The sequence below is a fragment of the Sardina pilchardus genome, chromosome 19, assembly GCF_963854185.1.
Source record: "Sardina pilchardus chromosome 19, fSarPil1.1, whole genome shotgun sequence".
Lineage (NCBI taxonomy): Eukaryota > Metazoa > Chordata > Actinopteri > Clupeiformes > Clupeidae > Sardina > Sardina pilchardus.
In genome coordinates, this window is record NC_085012.1 from 22702458 (window position 1) to 22725020 (window position 22563).

At 46.1% G+C, this 22563-nt stretch overlaps 1 protein-coding gene and 1 long non-coding RNA gene across 2 annotated transcripts; one reads left to right on the top strand and one right to left on the bottom strand.

Annotated features, from left to right (window-relative positions):
• Positions 1-1325: 1325 nt before the first annotated feature.
• On the top strand, positions 1326-19991 carry drd3 (dopamine receptor D3). Its single transcript, XM_062521318.1, has 7 exons — positions 1326-1868; positions 4129-4241; positions 8101-8237; positions 11951-12144; positions 14252-14314; positions 15546-15978; positions 18430-19991. Exons 1-7 carry the CDS (start codon positions 1584-1586, stop codon positions 18624-18626), a joined length of 1422 nt encoding a protein of 473 aa, XP_062377302.1. The 5' UTR covers positions 1326-1583; the 3' UTR covers positions 18627-19991.
• On the bottom strand, positions 11925-13888 carry LOC134066113 (uncharacterized). Its single transcript, XR_009936375.1, has 3 exons — positions 13786-13888; positions 12335-12430; positions 11925-12151 (listed from the first exon to the last, which is right to left on the bottom strand). It is a non-coding gene; the product is annotated as an uncharacterized LOC134066113 (long non-coding RNA).
• Positions 19992-22563: the final 2572 nt, after the last annotated feature.

The following is a 22563-nucleotide window of genomic DNA, read 5'->3' on the forward strand; positions in this document are numbered from 1 at the left end:
GGAGAATGTGGAAGAAGATGCGGGCACTCACGCACCAAGAGCGTCTGCGCCACGCAAGAGCTCTCTGGAAACCTGTAAGCCATGTGGCTTAGAAGGAATTATTCAACACCGAAAAGAAGACGAGAATTATCATTTTTGTGCTTTAATGAGTCTCAGACTTCGAATTATCCCCCAGTGCGCCCGGAGAATGGGAGCCATCCCCGCTTGGAGTAGGCTACAATTCGTCTTACCATCCTTAAACCATCTAAGTTTTATCCTTCTGGAGCGGCAGAATTTCGAAGTGATTGCCTGTAAATTCAGCACTAGAAAAGCGTAACAGCTGAACTCTCAGGTAAGAGGAATGTAAAACGTATATGATAAATAATGTTTGTATAATCATGCTATTAATGACCTTTGTATGAAGCATATGTTTTAATGTGTTGTCTCGCATTCATGAACAGGTGATTTCAAGGTGATTTTATCAAATTGCTATCATGCTATTTCTAACTCTTTCAGCCTAATCTTATACTGTCCGACCGACTCTGGCTGCCTTAATTTATAAATAGGCTACTAATAAAAAAAACTTTAATTTACGAAAGGACATGGTTACGTGTACGCGGTAGGCTGCTCATCTTTGAATTTCTGTACTCTGAACTCCATTTTTATTGTGTCAAATGGCGGCATTTAAGCTATGACATTTTGCCAAGAGTGGTTCATTTTTAAGAAGGTACACAGTTCCAGTGTTTGACCCCTTAACAGCACATGCAATAAATCTCACACCAATGCAAATGCCAGACTCCATCATGTCTGCGCAGGCTTTGAAGCATGACGGTGTGGTTTCAGAGAGGTCTAATTGAGCACGGGATTGACACACCTTTATCACCCAATTACAGTACCTCCCCTCACGTGAAAATGATAGACAGACATTTGCATATTGTTGTGTCTATGTTGGATGTTTCTACATGTGTATGGGTCGTAAGCACTGTGTAATTTGAATGCTAAGCACTGGTGCGTTTCAGGTACAGGAGCACCTTTACAGGAGGACGGACAAACGCATCACTGCCTCCCAGCCCATACATATGTGGGCTAAACTGAATGGGAGGCAGCTTTGTTTGCAGAGAGAGAGGGAGAGAGAGAGAGAGAGAGAGAGAGAGAGAGAGAGTGTGTGTGTAAAGCTCTAATGAGAAGTCTTCTCCCAGGCAGTCGTTTGGGCAGAAGCATTCACCTTGGGTTTTTTTCTTTTGTCCTCTATTTTTCTTTCTTTGTTTGTAAGCCTTCTTTAATTTCACCTTGTTCTGTTCAACTAAGGTGTGTCATTCTTCATATAACATACCTAGCAACTGTGGCACACTAGGGAAGCCTATTAGACATCTACCATGAGAAACGTGCTCCATGCCCATGATTCTGAAGGAGTACGTATGATTTGTGTGTGTGTACACTGATTGAATTCTGATTCAGGTGCAGGTGCTTGTCTTTCTCTCTCTCTCTCTCTCTCTCTCTCTCCCTCTCTCTCTCTCTGTCTGTGTGTGTGTGTGTGTGTGTGTGTGTCAGTGTGGTCCTCATATCCCTCTATCCCTGTGTCATTGCAACTCAAGAGCTCATCCATGGCGATGTTCAACGATGCTGAGTGGTCCTGGAACGACTCTTACGGCGGCATTCCAGATGGGAATTCCAGCGTGGAACAGCTGGAGGCGGAGAGCGAGCGGAACTACTACGCCATGTTCTACTCCCTGCTCATCCTGGCCATTGTGTTCGGGAACGTGCTGGTGTGCATGGCTGTGGTGAGGGAGCGCTCCCTCCAGACCACAACCAATTACCTGGTGGTGAGCTTGGCTGTGGCAGATCTACTGGTGGCCACACTCGTTATGCCCTGGGCTGTCTACCTGGAGGTAAGTCTGGGTAAAGTATGAAGGCACATCAAAGTGAGTTTTAATACAAAAGAGCCAGAATCCCCAATGGTGGCCCTATCAAGCAAACAACGAAATGCAACATCAAACTAAAAAGCAGTTAAAATGCCAAACAGCGAGGTCCTCCACTGGGGCTGATATAAGGTGGAGATACGTAAGCCACAGACCAGCTGCTGTCCCCAGAGCACATCTGTGAGCTGCTTTGAAATGCAAGTATGCCTGAAATGTTCGTGAAATGAAATGAAATGGTTGAAATGAAAGGATAAAATATTCAACAGGTCCAAATGTGCCACAACATTCCCTGTGTCTATCAAAACATTTCACTTAAAACTGAATTTTCAAAGATATAAAGGATGGTATTTTGTAGAATAAGATTGGTTCCAGGGCTCTGTGGAGTCTTCTGGCACACAAGAGATGCTATCGTGTGGATTGTGATATGAGTGAAGAGGCCTAGTGACACTTAAGTTATCTAGGAAAATGCGCTCACTGTAGCTTAGCAATTCATTTATTCATGCATAGGTCTCAAATGTAGTTATGAGCTTGACATTACAAATTGTGTGGGAGAAATTTGACAGGTAAGGATGTCAAGGATTTGATTTATTAGTATAAAGGTGAATCTGGAGTGCTTTTACATGATATGCAAGTATGTCATTTTTTTCATAGCATAAGATCTTTTTTATAGTCTACATATGTTTGAAACTTATTCACTAAAATAGCACAGATCTTTGGTTGGTGTTAAAGTCTTAAAACAAGTCATTTCAAACATTTGTCTTAAATGAGGGTTAGAGTTGTATGCACTCAATGTGGAATTTGAGATTAAGTTAAGGTATTCAAAATTCTGCGCAGCATGAAATTATGAGACAGGTTAAATGTATTACCCCGGCTTTAAATGAATAATGCAATAAACTTGCACTTAAGTGAGGGTTTTACTGTATTTTGAATTGGAGGTTGAGGTTTTGGGAGGTCAGCCAAGGGGTCTGGCCAGGGCAGGGACTAAGGGTACAGGTCTGCACACACATGGGATTGGATGGAGCAGGATCCAAACCACAAGATAAGGTCTGCTTGCTTGGTTACTTTAGAGGACTAGGGTGTGTGTTTAGGCTAGGGGTACATTTGACTGGAATGATGGGAAGGTTGTCGTATAATTTGCACCGGTGAGGGAGGTGAAAGAGCTGTCTGATGTGTCTGCTGGTGCGCGGGTGTTGAGATAAGGTGAATATCATTATGGTAATGGCTGAGTTGAGCTTGGAGTGGGTTACCTTGAGTTTGAAGGTGACATTCAGCTTGTGGTTGTTGCGTTGCTTTTGTTACATGTTTAAAGGTAGGAGTGGAAACACGAGAGAAGTTAAATGTTGCTAAATATAACGCATGGCAAAGGGGATATGGATGTGCTGAGCGGTGGCACAGGCAGTACCGTGAGCCGTAGAATCGTTCTTCCACGTCGCCAGCGATACGGTATGATTAAGGTAGGCGTTGTAGGGCTCCGAGTTCAAGCTCAGCATCTTGTAGTCACCAGGGGTCAAGCACGCTGCGGTTATTAGCGCGTCCTGTCGGTCACAGCTCCGTGCGTGTTGGGTCTCGGGCCTCCTCAGCATGGCCTCTGTTCTGTCTGGTGGTGACAGTGACTGGGGTGTTGTATTACGGTACAATTAGAGCAGGAGTAAAGGGAATGGCGAGTCCATCTGTTAGTGCCGGCAGACCTGGCAACCAGACTCCAGCGCTCTGCCCAACCACACATTAATCTCTGTCACAGGACTATTACCTCACCGCTCCTGAAACCACCTACGGCTGCGTCTGTCTCAAGATTCCTTGTGTGTGTGTGTGTGTGTGCACGGCACGCGCGTGTGAGTGTGTGTGTGTGCCTGCATGTGTGTTTGTGTGTGTGTGTGCTTGTGTGGGTGGGTTTGTCCGTGTGTGTTTGTGTGGGTGGGTTTGTCCATGTATGTTTGTGTGTGTGTTTGTGTGTGTGTGTGTGTGTGTACACTCATGTTTGTGGAGGAGAAAGTTGGCTTTTCTGTGGTTCATCATCCTATGTGTTACACAAGCGTGGGTGTCTTCTCCTTAATTGAGTGTATTAGAGAATGACGTGTTTACATGTTACATGATCTCTCGCTCTCTCTTCGCTGTGTGTGTGTGTGTGTGTGTGTGTGTGTGTGTGTGTGTGTGTGTGTGTGTGTGTGTGTGTGTGTGTGTGTGTGTGTGTGTGTGTGTGTGTGTGTGTGCGCGCGTGTGTGTTGAACAGGTGATGGGCGGTGCATGGCTTTTCAGTCGACTGTACTGCAACGTCTTTGTCACGCTGGATGTGATGATGTGTACTGCCAGCATCCTCAACCTGTGTGCCATCAGCATCGACAGGTAAGGCAACCTGGGCACATGTGTGTGTGTGTGTGTGTGTGTGTGTGTGTGTGTGTGTGTGTGTGTGTGTGTGTGTGTGTGTGTGTGTGTGTGTGTGTGTGTGTGTGTGTGTGTGTGTGTGTGTGTGTGTGTGTGTGTGTGTGTGTGTGTGTGTGTGTGTGCACAGTATGTGGTGATATTTATGTCTGTTCATTATCCCGTTAATACAAAAAAATGAGTTAACCCCTCGTGACCTCCTGGTGGATCGAAACGCTATCTTATTTTACCTCTGGATAGAAATTGTATTAATCCCACACATGAAAAAGGAGTGTGGAGATTAAAGTGCCTGCTGAATGATAATAGGCCCATTACACATTTAAAGAGGTGCACCAAGAAAGACCTCTATGTTGCGCTTCAAGGACACAGGAGTGTTGCAAGCTAAAAGACATCTTTATTAGCAACTGAGGGCTGATGGATTGAAAGACAGCTGGATGGCTGACCTGATGCTCCTGAAATCCTGCAACTCTCCCGGACCAAAATCGTTCTGTCTCTCTCCGATCTCCGGGTCAGGTTCAGGCCAGATCAGGCGTAGATCCGTTCCTCTGGGCAGTACTTTCCAATCCATTTAGCAGAGCAGGCAACTCCAGAGGAATGGTGTATAAGACATCTCCTCCTGTCACAAGCTCTTTAAATATTTGATCACAAACTGCGCTGCCCTTGGAAAATTCAGCTCTGAAAACTTTTGTATGACAACAGCCTACTAACGGTGCATTGTGCTTTTGCAAGTGTGTATCATACATGTGTGTGTGTATGCATGTACTGTAAGAATGTGTGTGTGTGTGTGTGTGTGTGTGTGCATGTGTTGTGTCTCTCTTCAGTGTGTTGTGTGTCTCTTTCAGTGTGTGCATACCGGCTTCCTGTGTGTATTTGTCCCTTGTTTATGTTCAATCACTTACATTATTTAGATGCCCTCTGTGCCCAGATCTTGTAACTTTTAATATTTCACCGCCTCGTGGGGTCTTTAAGTTCTTGACCTCCTGCCTCCAAGCAAATTCTCTCTCTCTCTCTCTCTCTCTCTCTCTCTCTGTCTCTGACAGTCTCCTATGTGGGCTTAGATTTGTTGGTTCATATGGTGATATTTTGGGGGTTGCTCTCTCTCTGTGTGTGTGTGTGTGTGTGTGTGTGCGTGCGTGTGTGTGTGTGTGTGTGTGTGTGTGTGTGTGTATGTGTGTGTGTGTGTGTGTGTGTGTGTGTGTGTGAGAGAGAGCAGTCGTTATTAATAGCTGGGGAGTGAGCTCATCAGTGGCAGGTGCATAATTAACACTTGAACAAGGGGCGCCCTGTGACAGCTTTGTTTTCATTTTGCGTGTATGGATCCATATGAATCACAGAGAGGATGAAGAATATGTGTGAGAGAGAAAGAGAGTGACAGACAAAAACACAGAAATTAGCAGAGAGTGAGCGAGAGAGAGAGAGAGAGAGAGAGAGAGAGAGAGAGAGATTGATACAGACGGATGGAAGGAAAGACACAGAGTGTGTATGCTTGGATTTCTTCGGGGGATTAAATCTTGCCTTAATAGGATTAATATTGATGTTGGGGTGATTGTGCCTTTCTTTCCAATGAATGTTTCTGTTGTGTCCATCTGATGTGAGAGCCGGTAAAAGAAGGTTCTACAGATGCATGCTGGGAGAGAAAGGGAGGAAGAGAATGAGAGAGAGAGAGAGTGTCTGCTCTCTTTGTTTCATTGTTCCTCCTTGTTTGTTTTCCACCGCTTCACCCTCTTCATCCAGCATTCTCACTATGGAAAAAAGGGAATTAATTACTCTGATAATGGCGTCGATGCTGATGACACTAATCTAGTGATAATAAAACTCTCGGCTCCAAATTGGGTCGAGCTTAATTACCGCTCCCTCCAAGCCCAAGCTTCGCCGCCCAGTTCTCACCAGCACTCACAGATTCAATATTCTTGGCATAAACACCAGTAATTAATTTTTTATAAACTAATGCTCTTGCCTTTTTTCTGAGGAGGGGGATGGGGGTGGGTTTTATTGTGATAGACTACTTTTTGAAAGAGCCACGACGGGCAGTCTCAAAATTTTGATCATTCTCTTACCCATTGATGCCAGCCATTTTGTAAACCCACACAATTAAAGAATTGATTTTGCTAACCCTAATTAGCATTCAGAATATATGAGGCGGCAATTTCACCCTCCAGCTATTTCGTTCTCATCCCTTCTTCTCTCTATTTTTATTTGCCTCTATTTGTCTTTGGCATATTCTCTCTTTTCTCTCTTTATTTCTCTATCGCTTTTTCTCTAACTCCCCATTTCCTCTTTCGCTCTCTCTCTCCCTCTTTGCTTCTTCATTCTCCCCTCTCTTTATGATTCTTTCAGAGTTGCTTTTTTCTCTCATTTCACTCTTTCTCTCTGGCTCCCTATCCTCATCATTCATCAACCAAATTCAGTTTCAGACTATCTTAGACAGAGAAAGAAGAAAGTTCTAGCTTTCGCTCTCTTACCCTAACTGACGTCAGTCTACGTTTTTTTCCGTTCTAACCTGGCTGATGTGTGTGTGGTGGTGGAGACACAATGGAGGTGGTGATGGCTCATATGACATTGCATTCTCCCTCACTGTCATTCTGTCCCTTCCTCTCTCTCTATCAATTTGTGTGAATGGGCGTTGTGTGGTCTTTGCACGTACATGGCAGTGTTGATGTGCTCCAGGACACCTTTCTATGTATTTCACACATATACGCACGCACGCACGCACGCACGCACGCACGCACGCACACACACACACACACACATACACACACATTTCACACACAGACACACACACACACACACACACACACACACACACACACACACTCTCTTGTATCTTTCTTACTCTCTCATGAACACTCTTGCCCTCTGTCTTTTTCTTTCTGAGGTACACTGCAGTGGTTCTGCCTTTGACATACAAAACAGGCCCCAAGCTATGAAGGGCCACGGGGGAGCCCCTCGGATATAGTTTATGCCAACCCCCCTGCACCAAGTTTAAGTTTTGTAGGAAAATCATAAATATAACATCAATATTGGCTGAGATAAAAGTGTCAGAGACTGTAATGAAAGCTTGTTATTGGATCTCCAGTCTCTTTCCCTACTGCACAAACAGCATTCAAACATGCTCAAACAATGTAATGTTTTTTCAGGACCACGGACAGCGCTGTTTGTTGTACACTGTGAAGAGATTTATTGTGTTTATTTGTTTTGAACATCAAGCCACACTGTTCGCTAAAAAGCTATAACCTGGAACCATGAACATAGATTACAGCCAGAAAAGCAGTTCACGAATGAGGAATTTGAATTTGAAATATAAAATACCAGATCTCAGTCAAGGGCAGTGTACTGCCCTACAAAGCGAAAAGGCAGTATAGCTCCAACTGCAGCTGAGCCTAGAGTTACTTTGTACACCAGCTGTAGAGAAAGTACCCCAGCAGCAAGCAAGATCAGAATACCCTCCAAACATTTCCTATAATATGAAGGACATTACACACAAGCACATGGAAAATGTAGGGGAGGAAGGCAGGAGATCGTTCACATCTCGTCAAAATGGCAGCCCACAGGTTGAAAGAATGCCAAAATAGGCACAGCAGGATGATAATGTGTTGTTTTATGTATGCAAAGATTTACCCCTCGGTACTTTTAACCGCCCCCTCAGTCACTTCATGCTGGTGTCGTGCCTGATACAAAACTACCAAACCACAGTTCTCTTCCCCCGATCTATGGCACTCTAACTCTTTTTCTCACTGTCACACTCTCTACATTTGTATCTTCCTTCTCCTCTCTCTCTCTCTCTCTCTCTCTCTCTCTCTCTCTCTTTCTCTCTATCTCCCAGGTACACTGCAGTGGTGATGCCTGTTCTGTATAACACCACGCACAGCTCTCGTAAACGGGTGTCCGTCATGATCGCCGCTGTCTGGGTCCTGGCCTTCGCCGTCTCCTGTCCCCTGCTGTTTGGGTTCAACACCACAGGTGGGCCACCTGTTTCCTTTACCTTCAGAAGGCAGATAAACCTCACACAAGTCCGCTTTAAAATGCTCTCAGTTGGGGGAATCCTTGGAGGTCTGTGTACCAGTGGCTGTTCTGGTTATCAGTCGTTTTCTCAGTGTCACCTTCAGATAAAAGCCGCTGAGAGACTCCTGGTGTAGACTAACAGGCTGGGGCTCAAAAGAGGAGGATGAGGAAGGTATCAGTACTCAGTATCGAGTTTCTTCAGAAATCCAGAAATAATAATCAGAACAAAAATACCTGCAAAAACAGAATTTAATACATATTAACCACTGAGGCTGTTTCTGCTGTTGTTAGCTAGAGGCAATTTAGTCTGTTCCACCATGCCTTTTTACTACTGTATGTGTAGAGTTCCAATCCACATCCCTAGTGGTACCATACCCAGAGCATTGTCTGGCCCAGGTGCCCAATAGATTTGGAATTTGTCCCTTCACGTCGCTGGCAGCATTGCACCCTGGAACATATCTCTGCCAGGTTCTGTTTACATTTACATAAATTCATTTGGCAGACACTTCTCTCCAGAGTGACTAATAACGCGGGGTCCAATAGAGGTGAATCGTTAATGGAGGATAAAACACACAGAGCGAACGACGTGCTAGAAACGCAAACCTCCGCTTCAATTTGGCCTCCTCCACTCATCCAAGTGCCGGTGAACTGACAGCAGGCAGAGGAAGACGGAATAGATGGAAATGGAAAGCATAAAGGAAAAAAAGACTTTAATTAAGGGGCTTGGGGCTAAAAATGTATAAAACATGTCGATGATCTCAGAAGAGTTGTTTCACCAACTTACTTACATCACAGCGGGAGGACTTTGGAAGACAAGAGTCTCGACTGGGACATGTTGAAATGCATTAATGGTCCCAGATGAAGGCTAGATGTAGATCCGTTTCTGACATTGTTTCTGTCTGGAGGAGGAATTGACCATCTGAGGCAGTCCCAGTCGTGTCAGTGCTCCAAATAGCAGGTTGACTCATACTGTTCATTTCACACAGCTACAGCAGCCTAGGACATGCTAACCTACTTATAATATACTGTATATCATGTAACAATGGCCAGCAGGTGCTGAGATGTGTTGTGATCTAACCTCATTACTAAATGGCCTCAGATACTTGATTGTGATTGGTGCTTAGCATGAATGTGTTTTAGCCTCACCGCTCACTGATGGCTGATGGTCCGAATCTGAGATGGGATTGCACCTGACATAATGGCCTTGGCATGGGCTTGGCATTATCTTTGACATTACTAGACCATCCTAACCAATTGTATTGATCAGGGATTCCCGGGATCAGGGATTCCAGGGAACGTTCCTTGTTGTTTTTCCTCTGACCTTTGCAAGTTGATAATAACCTGCATTGGCAGTGAGGAATCAATGCTGTGCAAATGTACACATTGTTCCGTTGTATCGCTTCATCTAGCTCTACCGCTTTTGAAACAGTAAGGTTGTCATCCCCTCTGGTTGCTGACGGGTTTGCTTGGTGGCTGTGGCAAATGTTGATAAGAGATTTCCAGACTGATATCTCAGCGGGAAAATGAACTGATAGAGACGGGCAGAGCCATAGTGCAGGTTATTCAAATATGTATGAACTGAGGGTATACAACACAAGTGTAAACACACATGGATGCAGTTGAGAATGGTCAATAATGCATCAAATCAATGGTCTGCAACTGCCATGAATAAATTACTGCCTAAAATATATCATGTATCGTGCTATGCTTTTTATTTTAAAGCAATTTATAATGTAAGACTGAAGACACTTATGATTATTTCATGTGATAGCCTTTCGAAGGAAGTTTTTAGAGGACATAAATACTTCTCTCATATCATGACCATTTTGGGCATTTCCATCTCAGTAAGCGCCTGAAGATCATTGGACTTGGCTTCAAAGCACTCTGCATGCATGCTGGCTATTGAGAAGTGAAATCTCCACCATTTAGCACAAATCATCCTGTCTTCGTATCTCTAGTTTGGATAAGAGACAGAAAAGAAAGGCTTCAGCAGATGGGCCGCTTATTCTGTCATTGGATCCATGCATGAAACACAGGCTGAAAAAAGGCTGGGCCTTGGTTCCTGAAACCTCAAGGCTACGTTGTTCATCGTTTGTGAGTTATGGTGTGTTCATGAGATCTTGGAATAATGGGAACATTTCCTGTGGTGACGTCATTCTTCCGACTGTGAATGTTCAGGTGCTTTGTAGTCAGAATATGGGAAAGGCATGGACGGCACAACAAAGGTTAAACGTTAGTGAGGTAGGCTATATCTTTAGAGTCTTCATTATGCGTTTTAAAACAACATTATCGGATGACCCTGTTTATTTAAAAAAAGAAGACCAAGGTCAGACTTTGTCACTCAATCTCTTTTCAGTTTCATTTGAGCAATCATCTGTGCATTGCAGATTGATTTCTGAAATGTTGTTCCTAGGTGTTAATTTCCAGGAAATCCAGGTCTCAGCTAACCCATGGGTACAAACCCATGTCAGACCCTGGAAACTCATAAATCCCTAAATTGGCAAAATGTGAGGTGGGCTTCTGCCAGTTTCTGGCGGATAGGGAAAATGCAACGAGTGGGAGCCAGAAATGATAATGAAGGTTGAGCTATTTTTTTTCTTTCATTGACAGTTTATTGGGTTGAGCGTGAACATGAATTGTTGTAAAATAATGATAAAAAAAGCTTAATACTAAAAATATATATTTTAAGTTTGATACTACGCATTAAAATGAAATAAAATCTTTAAAAAAATAGAAACCTGATGATCACAGTGGTTCATCACTTTGTATTTTAACACACCTTGTTTCTGCCCTTTAGTCTTCATACTTGAAATCCTCTTGGACTAATGACTTGGTGGCTGGCCTGTGTCCAGACCAATTGCTGTAACAAGGAACGTTGGATGCATTAGAGAGTCTCAAAGCGCACCAGTCAATCACTAATCACCGAGGGGCAACAGTTGCTCATCACTGATTAATGATGAACTAGAACAAGATCTGTGGCTTGTATTGAATATCGGTGGCCCCTGGTTAAGCCAGACACCCTTGAGATGGGTCTAATGCTGATGAACAGCTAGTTCCCATCTGACTCGGGTGATAACACTGGGGTCCACCAGTGAGTGAAGGAATTGATGAAGGGGCTTTGGTCAGTCCATTATTGATAAATCAGGGGGTCATCGCCCTTCTAATGACCTGCTCATGTTCCTCCTTGCGGGTATTACTGTGTGTGTGTGTGTTGTCTCTGTTTATCTGTTTATATGGGAAGGATGTTACTATGGTTTGTGTGTGTGTGTGTGTGTGTGTGTGTGTGTGTGTGTGTGTGAGTGTGTGAAAGTGATGTTTCCACTCTCTTTATCTGAATAGACTAGGATTTGGTCATTGCCATTTCCATTATTTGTTTTTCTCACTATCTGTTTAAACATGGATTTGGTATAATCGTTTTCTTCACTCTCTCTCTCTCCCGTATGTGTGTGTGTGTGTGTGTGTGTGTGCATGAACATTTTATTTCCACTTATCTGTATGAGCTGGTCTGATGGTTTCATATTCAGTTTGTGTGCTTGTATAAATGATGTTTTGTTTTTATTGTTTTGTTTGTGTGTGTGTGTGTGTGTGTGCGTGCGTGTGCGCGTGTGTGTGTGTGTCTATGTGTGTGAGATGTACTCATGTGTGTGTGTGTGTGTGTGTGCCCTTTCCAGATGACCCCACGGTGTGCTCCATCTCCAACCCAGAGTTTGTCATCTACTCGTCCGTGGTGTCCTTCTACCTGCCCTTCATGGTCACGCTGCTGGTCTACATCCGCATCTACGTCTTCCTCCGGAGGCGCAGGAAGCGCATCGCCTTCAGACAGGCCAGCGGGAAAGTCCAGCCGGGATCCGCTCTGCCGTCTGCGGTAAGAGCTCAGTGTGGCACACGCACGCGCACACACACGCACACGTACGCACACACATACACACATACACACACACACACACACACAGACACACACACACACACACAATCAGTATCCCTACAAACATACTCACAAATGTATGTATACTCTATGTATATGAAATGTATAGGCGATTCTGTTACCAACTTACCAAAATAACTTACAGTACGTACAATCATGTACAAATCTGTGTGTATCTAGGGCACTTTGCTTTCTGTGTAATCTCCTCTGAATATGATACGTTATTCTGGATGAAAAAAGCATAACCACAAACATAGATCATAAATCAGCATTGCACGCACATACCTGTCAAGTCTTACTTTTTTTCCCTTTGAGATGTACAGATTTTCACATCACGTACATGACACTAAAAACTAAATCTCATGGATTTGAGTAAATCTCACAGATTTTTCACTCCCATAACATGAAATAATAAAAGATAAGTCCAAGGCTGCTTGGCACTGTGAGTAAGAGACTGATGTGTTTGCACACATGGGGTTTATTACATCTGTGTAGCAGTTCTACAAGTAAACAATGAACCCAATCAATATTGTATTCAGCAGATAAACACCTTGTCTTATCTCATTTGAGTGAGCGTCGGCCTGTTTACGAAAATCCTCACCAATATACAGTAGGCCTACCAATGTGCATTGTTTACCTTCTAGCATGTGTGAGTGGGTAGAGCTCATGCTCATGGATAGCTCATGGATTTTCGTGTCTTGAAACCACTGACCTCACATATTTCAATTGCATCATGGATTTAAGGCCTGCTAGCTTGACAGGTAGCCTACGCATGTGCACCAGATTACTGGGTGCTATAACACACTCACACTCCGCTCTCCACACAGCCGTTCACATCGCACACAGCCACACAGAGTCTGCACAGAATCACCCTTGAATGACCAAGTGTCCCTTGGTAAGGAAGGATCCATAATAAGGACAACCAGTGATTGACAGAGACCGCAGGCTCCCATAAGCATATGCACACATTGTAGTTGCAGCAATTAATTACTTGTGTGACCTTGGGAAAGGTTATGGACTCTTACTATCTACTTTCCACCTACTCTTAATCCATGCATTGATTTCCGTCGATTACATTAAGTGCTTTTTCCAGGCAGCATTCCTAATGTGCGATAGGCATAGTCACATTATTTTATATGCAAGCGCCCTGCACCCCTTCGCCTGCATGCTCATTTGCCTGCATTTGTATAATTAACACCATTAAGGTACACAGGTGTGGAGGAGAGCCCAAAAACTCAAAGTAATTTCTCTCTGTCTTCTTCACCCAGCATATATTCAGTGGTACGGTAGATGTTTAGTGCTGCATGATAAGGTAGCAGTAGCCTCACCTTGAACATGCGAGTCTGTTGCGAGTCTGTTTCATTGTGGATAAAAGTGTCTGCTAAATATGTCAGTGGCTTTAAATAGAGATTTAAGGAACCCTATAAAGAGTATGCCAACCAAAAAAACTTCCTCTATGACATTGGCAGAAGTTACGGAATCAAAATCAAACCACCTTTCCAAACATCTTTCTTTTTATCGATGCATTCTTGAGCTTTCTACACCTTCGATTCTGTATCTTTGATAGAAATGGAATCCCACCTTGAGATTGTGGGACGTTGAGAGCTGATCCCTCTTGGAGACTTTCCAGCAAAGCCATTCTCACCGAACACTCCAGGAATTTCATGATGGAGTTTAGATCCTGCTAAGTGGAGCAAAATTTGATACAGGGGGGGGAAGCATTTTGTAATAGCCTGATTCTCTTTCCTCTCTGATTTCCAAGTGGTCTATTTTTTCCAGCACATCTAATTTTAATAAAGTCAAGCGGAGTTGAGCTGTTGCACAGCGGTGCTCCTCACGAATTCCAGCAGAGAACTATAGAATCATGGAATGAGAGCAGGAAAAAAAAGTAGTGCTCAGTGTTTAGTGTGTGTGTGTGTGTGTGTGTGTGTGTGTGTGTGTGTGTGTGTGTGTGTGTTAACATCCATCTCTCTTTCTCTCTCACACATGCATCTCTCTCTCTCTCTCTCTCTCCTAACATGCATGCCCTGTGTGCTTTCCTCTCTAGGAGACCTGTTTGCAGGAGAACATGAAGGAGAGGAGAGATCTCTCCCCAATTAGGATCAAAGTGGTGAGTATGTGCTTGCATGTTGTTTTGTTGTTTGGATGTGTGTGTGTTGTTTTGTTGTTTGGGTGAGTCTGTGTGTGTGTGTGTGTGTGTGTGTGTGTGTGTGTGTGTGTGTGTGTGTGCGCGTGTGCGTGTGCGTGTGCGTGTCTATGCTTGTGCATGTGTGTGTGAGTGAGAGAGAGAGGAAGTGTGTGTGTGTGTGTGTTTGTGCGTGTGTGTACCTTTGGCATAAGCAGTCCGTCTGTTGATTCATGCGGCTGCAGTGTAGCCTGAAATGAGTGCGAGTTAAGCGAGCGATTTTCCTAATGAAGTTGGTGGGCTGCAACTTTGAGATCTTTGGCAGGGCGCGCCGCGCGCAGTCTGTTTTTAGCGTGGTGGCAGACTGCCTTCCATCAGAGTGTCTTGCACCGCCATCTTCACCCCGGGGCTGAGAGAGAGAGAGAGAGAGAGAGAGAGAGAGAGAGAGAGAGAGGGAGGGAGAGAGAGAGAGAGAGAGAGAGAGACAGAGATAGAGCTGGGAATTTATGATTCTGAAATACAGTCGTGACAAAACACTTTCTCTGGCGCTAAACTCTGCCATGCCCGAGCGTTGGATAACACACGCCCTGTTTTGTCACATCCATTTCCATACGAGCCATAAATCACCACAGAGCTGGAAAAATGTTTTTAAGATTTAAAGACAATTTACAAGTGCCTCCTCGTAAGGGCCTACGCAATAACAGTTTTTCAAGCTCGGCTGGTCAGGCAAGGTGGGATGAAGGATATTGCGAGGGATTGAGAGAGAGGACGGGAGCCTAGGATGAGGGAGGCAGGGGACTGGAAAGGATATCTTATCGGCCTTACCTGGAGAATATGAGAAAATGACCAGAGGGGATTAGGAGCGTAGAGGTAGGAGGACGTTTGTCGAGGAACACTGGTGCTCTCGTGCACGTTATCACATCCTGACCGTCGCAAGCTGTTTTAGAATACCATTTAGCAAAGAGGGGCATGGGCTAAAAGCATTCGATGTTTTACGTAGAACCATCAGGGAGATTATTTGTTAGCTGTGAAAGTTCAGAGTGTTTAGTACTGAGGTCCTGTTAGGTTTCATTCTGAAAGTTCAGAATGTTTAGTACTGAGGTCCTGTTTTGTTTTCAGCAGAGGGTTCTAGTTGTGGATGTTTTGTGAGGAACATTCAGTTCTTCTGACAGCGTGCTTTCCTATTCACTTTAACCTGGTCGTGTTTGTGATCTAGGAGGCCTCAGACCAGCCTCCCCAGGCCAAGGCCCGCCTCCTCCCGAGCTGCCTGCGGCCTAAGAAGCCGCGCACGGCCCCCGTGCAGAACTCGCTGCTGCCCCCGCTGGACCTCCAGAACTACTGCAGCATCAGCCAGGCCTCCTTCGGGCGCACCGACCAGGACGGGACGCCCCACGGCGGCGAGGGCGGCGAGGGGGAGGAAGAGGAGGAGGAGGAGGAGGAAGAGGACGGTGGGGAGTCGACGAGCGAGAGGACGCGGGGCGGCCTCACCCTGCGGCGCAGCTGCGAGGTGAAGGACATGTCCAACGGCCGGACGCACACGGCGCTCCGGCCCACGGCGCAGGGCCCCGCGCTCCGCCCCAGCCAGCTGCGGAACCGGAACATGCAGGCCCGGGAGAGGAAGGCCACGCAGATGCTGGCGATCGTGCTGGGTAAGGATCCGACCACAGGCAACGATCCTTCATCACTGACAAGATAGAGCAACATAATGCATCTCTATGGAAGCAAAATTCGAAACAGTTCCTGTCTGCTTAAAGAGGCGTGTCGCAAAGACGTCATAGTGGGATATCAATCTCTGTCAGATTGGCAAGCAGCTCAGTTCAAATGTAACGTCCTTTTCTAGGTCTGCTTAAAGGGGGATTTCGCCTCGCTCCCCCCCCCCCTCCCCTTTGCGAAAACAGAACGCGGAAATGATCGAATGTGTGCGCCTCTCACTCCGCTTTAACCCGCTCTGCCATAAGGCAGCGGGCGCTGGAGAAGCCCTCACAGGAGGAGCAGATGTGGGCGAGCGCTGCTCTCCTAATCCCACATATACACGGCGCCTCAGGGCCAGCAGCGTGCACTCAAATGTTTACAGCCCGTATACCCTAAAGATACTCTCTTTTGAAAGTTCGCAAAAAGTTCATTAATATTAAAAAAAATAATAATTTATGAGGTTAGATGAGCTCGGTGCTTACAAAAGTTCCCTGTCTGATCTTGTATATTTAAATGAAGACAAGCCATGCATCTTAGTGGCCTTGACTTACATATATTCATGTTCACATTCATATTTGATGTTTCACCTTTCTATTCAAAGTTATCTTTGTCACTTATCAGCTCTTGACTGTAATTATGTCCAATGAATTATAGAGCTGCAGGTAATTAAAATCTCTTGCATCTCTGGAAAGAACAGAATGCCCTCAAAAACCTCATATAATGTGAAATGCCAGGGGTGTGATCATGGCAATGACAGATAGTTCACAGTATTGTGTCGGAATGAATGTTGGAATCCATCCACATCTGTCTCTATGATTTCCACATGAGCAAACTGTATTCAGTAGCAGACAAGAGAAATGGAGAAATCCGCAGTGAGAGTGATAATGTGTGAGATGAGAGACCTTAAACAAAAGGCTGACAAGATAAGAGCTAAACGCAAGGCTGACAAATGCAGGAGCGAGCCCTATGAAGTTCCCGAGAACAGAGACAGGACAGACAAGCAGGCAGGTAGTGTGGAATTATATTTATTTATTTATTATATAACACAATACATTTATTTAATCTTTGCAGAATCTGGGAACAGAACAGGCCAGGGCGTATAAGGTTTCGGCATTTTCTAAGTCAGGTGTTCAAGAGATTGTATCGACGTTGTTTTGATATTTTTCTCACACGTAAGGAAATTTAAGAATAATCTCAAGGTGGACACTTCTGCTTGATCAGCAGTCAGACTCTGAGATGTCTGAAGTACACACACTACAAAGTGAGCGCCCGAGGACTCCAAATCAAAACTTTTGAGGGGAAAAAAAAATCAAAGAAACCAATTTTACGCAACTTAGTCTCCCTCGTCCAGTCTGAGGATCCGCCACTGACCGATGCGTGCAGACGTTGATGTGCGACATTGATGGTAATTCGAGATGTCTGGCTAATTGGACAGAAAATGAGTACGCACACACAGCAGATGCTTCTCAGCTGCGCGTGGCTGGGTGGGGGGCGAGGGGGGGACTCAGCTGGGTCAGCCCCAAGCTAATTGGTCCGACACAGTCATGTGACCTGGCTCACTTCTTTCCTTGTGGCTTGGATTTGAAGTTTTCTGTGCCTGAAATGCCTTGGGAAACGTGTGCGTTGGATGTGGATGTGATTGTGAATGTGTGTGTGTGTGTGTGTGTGTGTGTGTGTGTGTGTGTGTGTGTGTGATTGTGCGTGGGTGTGTGCGCGTGTCCGTAGGGGTGGGGTCGGGGGTTGGAGGTGGTGGTGTTAGGGAGGTCTGACTCTCTCTGGCTCTGATTGGGGACACTGATATCCAGGCTTTGATGTGCCCATGAGCCAAGCTGAGAAGCCACTCACTCACCTGTGCATGCAGCTTAAGCACATCAGCTTAATGAGGGCAGAGGAGCGCGTTTGATGTTTTAATTAAAAAGTTCACGCACGCTCTAATTTTCTAATTTTATCTTTGCCAATGTATACATTTGCATATGTCTGGGTATAGGTCCCTGTCTGTACATCTGTATACATATGTTTCTAGCTGTATGATTTGATTGAATGCATCAATGTGTGTGTGTGTGTGTGTGTGTGTGTGTGTGTGTGTGTGTGTGTGTGTGTGTGTGTGTGTGTGTGTATCGATGTATGCTATGTATGTGTTTTTTCACTTTTCTGTGTGTGTGTGTGTGTGTGTGTGTGTGTGTGTAATGTATCAGTGTATACTTACAGTATGTATGTGTTTTTACTTTTGTGTGTGTGTGTTTGTGTGTGTGTGTGTGTGAGTGTGTGTGTATCAATGTATACTAATGTATGTGTTTTTACTTTTCTGTGTGTGTGTGTTTGTGTGTGTGTGTGTGTGTGAGTGTGTGTGTATCAATGTATACTAATGTATGTGTTTTTACTTTTCTGTGTGTGTGTGTGTGCTGCAGGGGTCTTTCTCATCTGCTGGCTGCCCTTCTTTGTGACTCACATCCTGAACACCCACTGCCGGACGTGCTACATCCCGCCCGAGCTCTACAGCGCCTTCACCTGGCTGGGCTACGTCAACAGCGCCCTCAACCCCGTCATCTACACCACCTTCAACATCGAGTTCCGCCGCGCCTTCATCAAGATTCTCACCTGCTGAGATCACTCACCCACACACACACATCACACACACACAAACACACAAACAAACTCGCGCTCTCAAGGATCCACGGGTGAAAGGATCTTCCACGTCACGCTCTTCGTAGAACCTGGCGGAAGAACCAAGAACAGAGACAGAGAGAGAGAGAGAGAGAGAGAGAGAGAGAGAGAGAGAGAGAGAGAGAGAGAGAGAGAGAGAGAGAGCATGCAGGGGGAAGTGAGGAAACAAGGACGCGTCCTAAGGAGGACGCCTGGCTCGGGAGGACTCGTCCTCTTCTCAGCGAGCCACAGCACTGCTGTCAGACCGACTGTAGAGACTCTCTCGCTTTGCCAGCCCCTGCCTCACGTCCATGGCCGCCTCCTCTCCCCACTCTTGGCACACCACCGGAGCCTGTCAGTGTTATCTTCACTGGAGTAATAGGAACCAGCTGCAGCTCGGGAGCTGACGGGGCTGGGGGAGCTTGAATTGGCTCGACTCGCTCCCACCTTCAAGTGCAGGTGTTTTCGCTAATGGCGCAGTGATCCGTATCTTGATAGAGTCACTCGCCGAGAGCAGCCCGCGAAGAATGTGAAGGGGACACGATGGGAACCTTTGTCTCATTTCCTGTCTCTTAAGTTCCCCGTTTCCTGTGCTTCCTGTTCCCCCCTGGGTGAATGACTTGAGACAGGTTCTTCTCAGTCTCTCAGCGAATCAATACAAACTTGACAAGTTGCCAAGCGAAAAGGCATTCATCGAGCCCATCTCACACCGTGCCATTAAAGACTGAGATCCTCCTCGCGACGCTCAGCGATAAGAAAAATAAACAAAGATGTCTTGTAGCGTCTTGTTGCCGTCACGCTCGCTCGGAATTGTCTGTGTCCTCACAAAAACTCTGCAGATGCGCGTCGCGTCACGTCACCAACGCCTATCTTTAGCTGTCCATTGCTGCCTCGAGCACATGTTAACACTCCAGCTGTCTTTGAAGAGGTTTTTTTTTTCCTTTTCGGTTTATGTTGGCGTGTTCCGAGATTATCAAGTCACAAAAATCGCCTTGGGAGTCTTGTGTTTTATTTTATTTTATCTTTTTGTTGTGGAGCATCGGGGGAATCGCATTGGAATTTCTTCAAGGAATTCACAGATTTGTCGCAGGGACCATGAGCATACGGTGATTGACATACACATGGCGCTTAAGAGATCTGAGAGCCAACCCCCCTCCAACCCCCCTCCAACCCCCATGCCTTTGATACCAGCTTCCCTGGCAGGCAGGGGCCTGTATGCTGTCACCGTATCGGACTCTGGAGACTAGAGGGAGGTGGGGAGGATTGTCATGGAGTAAGAATATATATAAAAAATCGCTTCTGTGTTGTGTGAATAAAGCTAAATGGATACTTGCCATGCATGCTATTGAGCTCTTTCACTTCCTTGCTACGACCCTCTCTCTCTCTTTCTGTCTGATTATCTCCCCCTCTCTCTCTCTCTTTCTTTCTGATTATCTCCCTCTCTCTCTCTTTATGCTCTCTTCTTCTCTTTTTCTTCCTCCGCTTCTACCCCCTCCCCCCATATTCCATCCACCTCTTGATCTCTCTTTCCCTTTCTCCCTCCTTCACACTATCCCTTTCTCTTTTCCCTCCTCCTGCTTTCTTCTCCTCCCTCTTAATCTCTCTCCCTCCTTCTTCCTCTCCTCCTCCTCCTCCTCTCTCTCCATCCCTCATCCTCCTCCTCTCTCTCTGTCCCTCCTCCTCCGCGCCTTCCCCTGACTCCTCTGTGAGTGGCACGTTGACAGAGAGGGGAGGCGGTGAAGAGGCGAGGGAGCGCGGGAGCGAGCGAGCGGACAGCCACGGCGGCGGCTGAAGTGTAATTTTAGGGCGAGACGCAGCTGGACCCCAGCTGAGCAGCGCGGCGACGAGGGCTGAAGATGAATTCAAAAAAAGAAAGAGAGCGCAGAAGAAAGAGAGCAGCACTAAGTACAGCCACCGCATTAGAGCCTCGGCGACAGAGGGACATATAAATAAAGAAAAGAAGGAGAAAAAAGAGAAAAATGCCCCCTTTCACGGAGAGAGAGAGATGCACCCTTTTACAGAGAGAGATAGAGGGGGAAAGAGATAGATAGAGAGAGAGAGAGAGAGAGAGAACACTGGAGAGAAAAATGTATTCAGTTTACTGTCAGTTCTGCATTTGTGTTCAGCCAGTTACTACCCCCTTCCACGCACGCAGCTCCTCAGGGAGTGCAGCTGTCAAGCGAGCCGGGTCTCAACCCCAGGAGTTGTGCCGTGTTGGCTGGTTTTGTAGACACTGCTACTCCATTCACATGTTATTCGCCCTGATGTATTAATGCAGAGACGCAGCTCCGCCATGGAAATGTATGATAACCAACAGACCTCTGCGAGGCCTGATTGGTTCTGGGGGTTGTGTAATGGCACAGATTCCCCCCCGGGAGCAGAAAAAACTGCACGAGTTTCACTCGCGAGTGCGCAGGAGAGAGAGAGAATAGTGGGGGTTGGGGTGCAAGGGTGGGAGGAAGAGGAGGAGGAGGAGGAGGAAGAGGAGAAAGAGGAAGAGGAAAAGATAATTGCGATTCAGCGCTTGTTATGTGGGAAGCAGCCAGCGTTCATGATGTGCCTGCGCTTGCTGTTGATGGGTAGAGGCAGCACTAGACAACATAACAGAAGGCCTTTCCCCCCCTCTCTCTCTCTCCCTCTCTTTCCCTCCCTCTCTCTCTCTCTCTCCCTCAGTAATTATTCAATGAAGGGCCCAGGCCCGGGAGAATGCGCCTTCTCGCTGCCTGAAGTCCTGAGTGTGAAGTATCCCACGTGCCTGACACACAGGAGATGAGGAGGGAAGGGGGGGGGACGGAGGTGGCAGGCAGCCGCTCTTCACCCGTCAGCACTGAGTGCTAGATAGAGAGCTAATGAATTCAATTAGGGCCTCTTCGGTCGCGTTCCTCTCCCCCTCCTACCAACTTTCTTTTCTGTACCCTTCACCCACTCTCTCTCTCTCTCTCTTTCTGTCTCTATCTCTCACGCCCCCTCTCCCTCCCTCTCTCTCTCTGTCTGTCTCTCTCTCCCTCTCTCTATCTCATTCATCTTCTCTCTCTCATTTTTGACTGTAGCGCTCATTGCTCAGGCAGCTGTGCGCGTACCGTCGGGCCCGGCCCGGCCCTCAGTCGAAACCTCCGCGCAAACGCTCGCCAACACTCGCCCGTCATCAGTCTGCCTTGAGTGGCTTTAGGGCGCCCAGAAAGAGCCGAGCAAAGCATTCCGGTTCCGTGCGTGGAACCGGGTTTGATCTACTCCCCGAGTAGGGAGTGAGGGTGCCGTGGTGATGAGATGCTCTTTGACCTGTCAAGTCTGTTTCTCTCTCCTTGCTACTTGAGTTGTTGTTTTTTTTCTCCCTCGCCGGCTCAGGTTGATTCCTGAGTGCTTATGTGGAGTGCAAAGCCTGCCTGCATGCACAGTGATACACACACACACACACACACACACGCAAACACACAGACACACACTCACTACACACACAACTTAAACATGCCACAGACACACACTTTGTGGCTTTCCGATGTATTATGAGACACACAAAAAAATCCCTAATGCATTTTGACATACCCCAGACATGCTCATGCATATACACAGATTACTGCTACTGCTCTATGTCTTCGGACTGACATCTAACATTCATGATGGTAGGTGATGCACTGGTACAGGCCTACCGACATATATGAGAAACACTCCCTCTCACTCCCCCCCCCCCCCCCCCCCCCACACACACACACACACACAAACTGAGTGGGAGAGAGCAACAAAAATAGAGAGATTACTGCAGCTAATGTGTAATATTCATGAGCCACAGGGGGCCCTGGTACATCAATGTGTTCCATTACTGGTCTGATCAGATCTAATCATGCAGATGCACTAAATTATCTATGTCCTGTAGCTGTTCAATTATCTCTCCAACAAAGTGA

Bases quoted from the DNA above. Each gene is read 5' to 3' on its own strand.
- drd3 (XM_062521318.1), top strand. From the start codon at position 1,584: ATGGCGATGTTCAACGATGCTGAGTGGTCCTGGAACGACTCTTACGGC. The intron at 4,242-8,100 runs GTAAGGCAACCT...TCTATCTCCCAG, and splicing joins TGTGCCATCAGCATCGACAG to GTACACTGCAGTGGTGATGC. The intron at 15,979-18,429 runs GTAAGGATCCGA...TGTGTGCTGCAG, and splicing joins GATGCTGGCGATCGTGCTGG to GGGTCTTTCTCATCTGCTGG.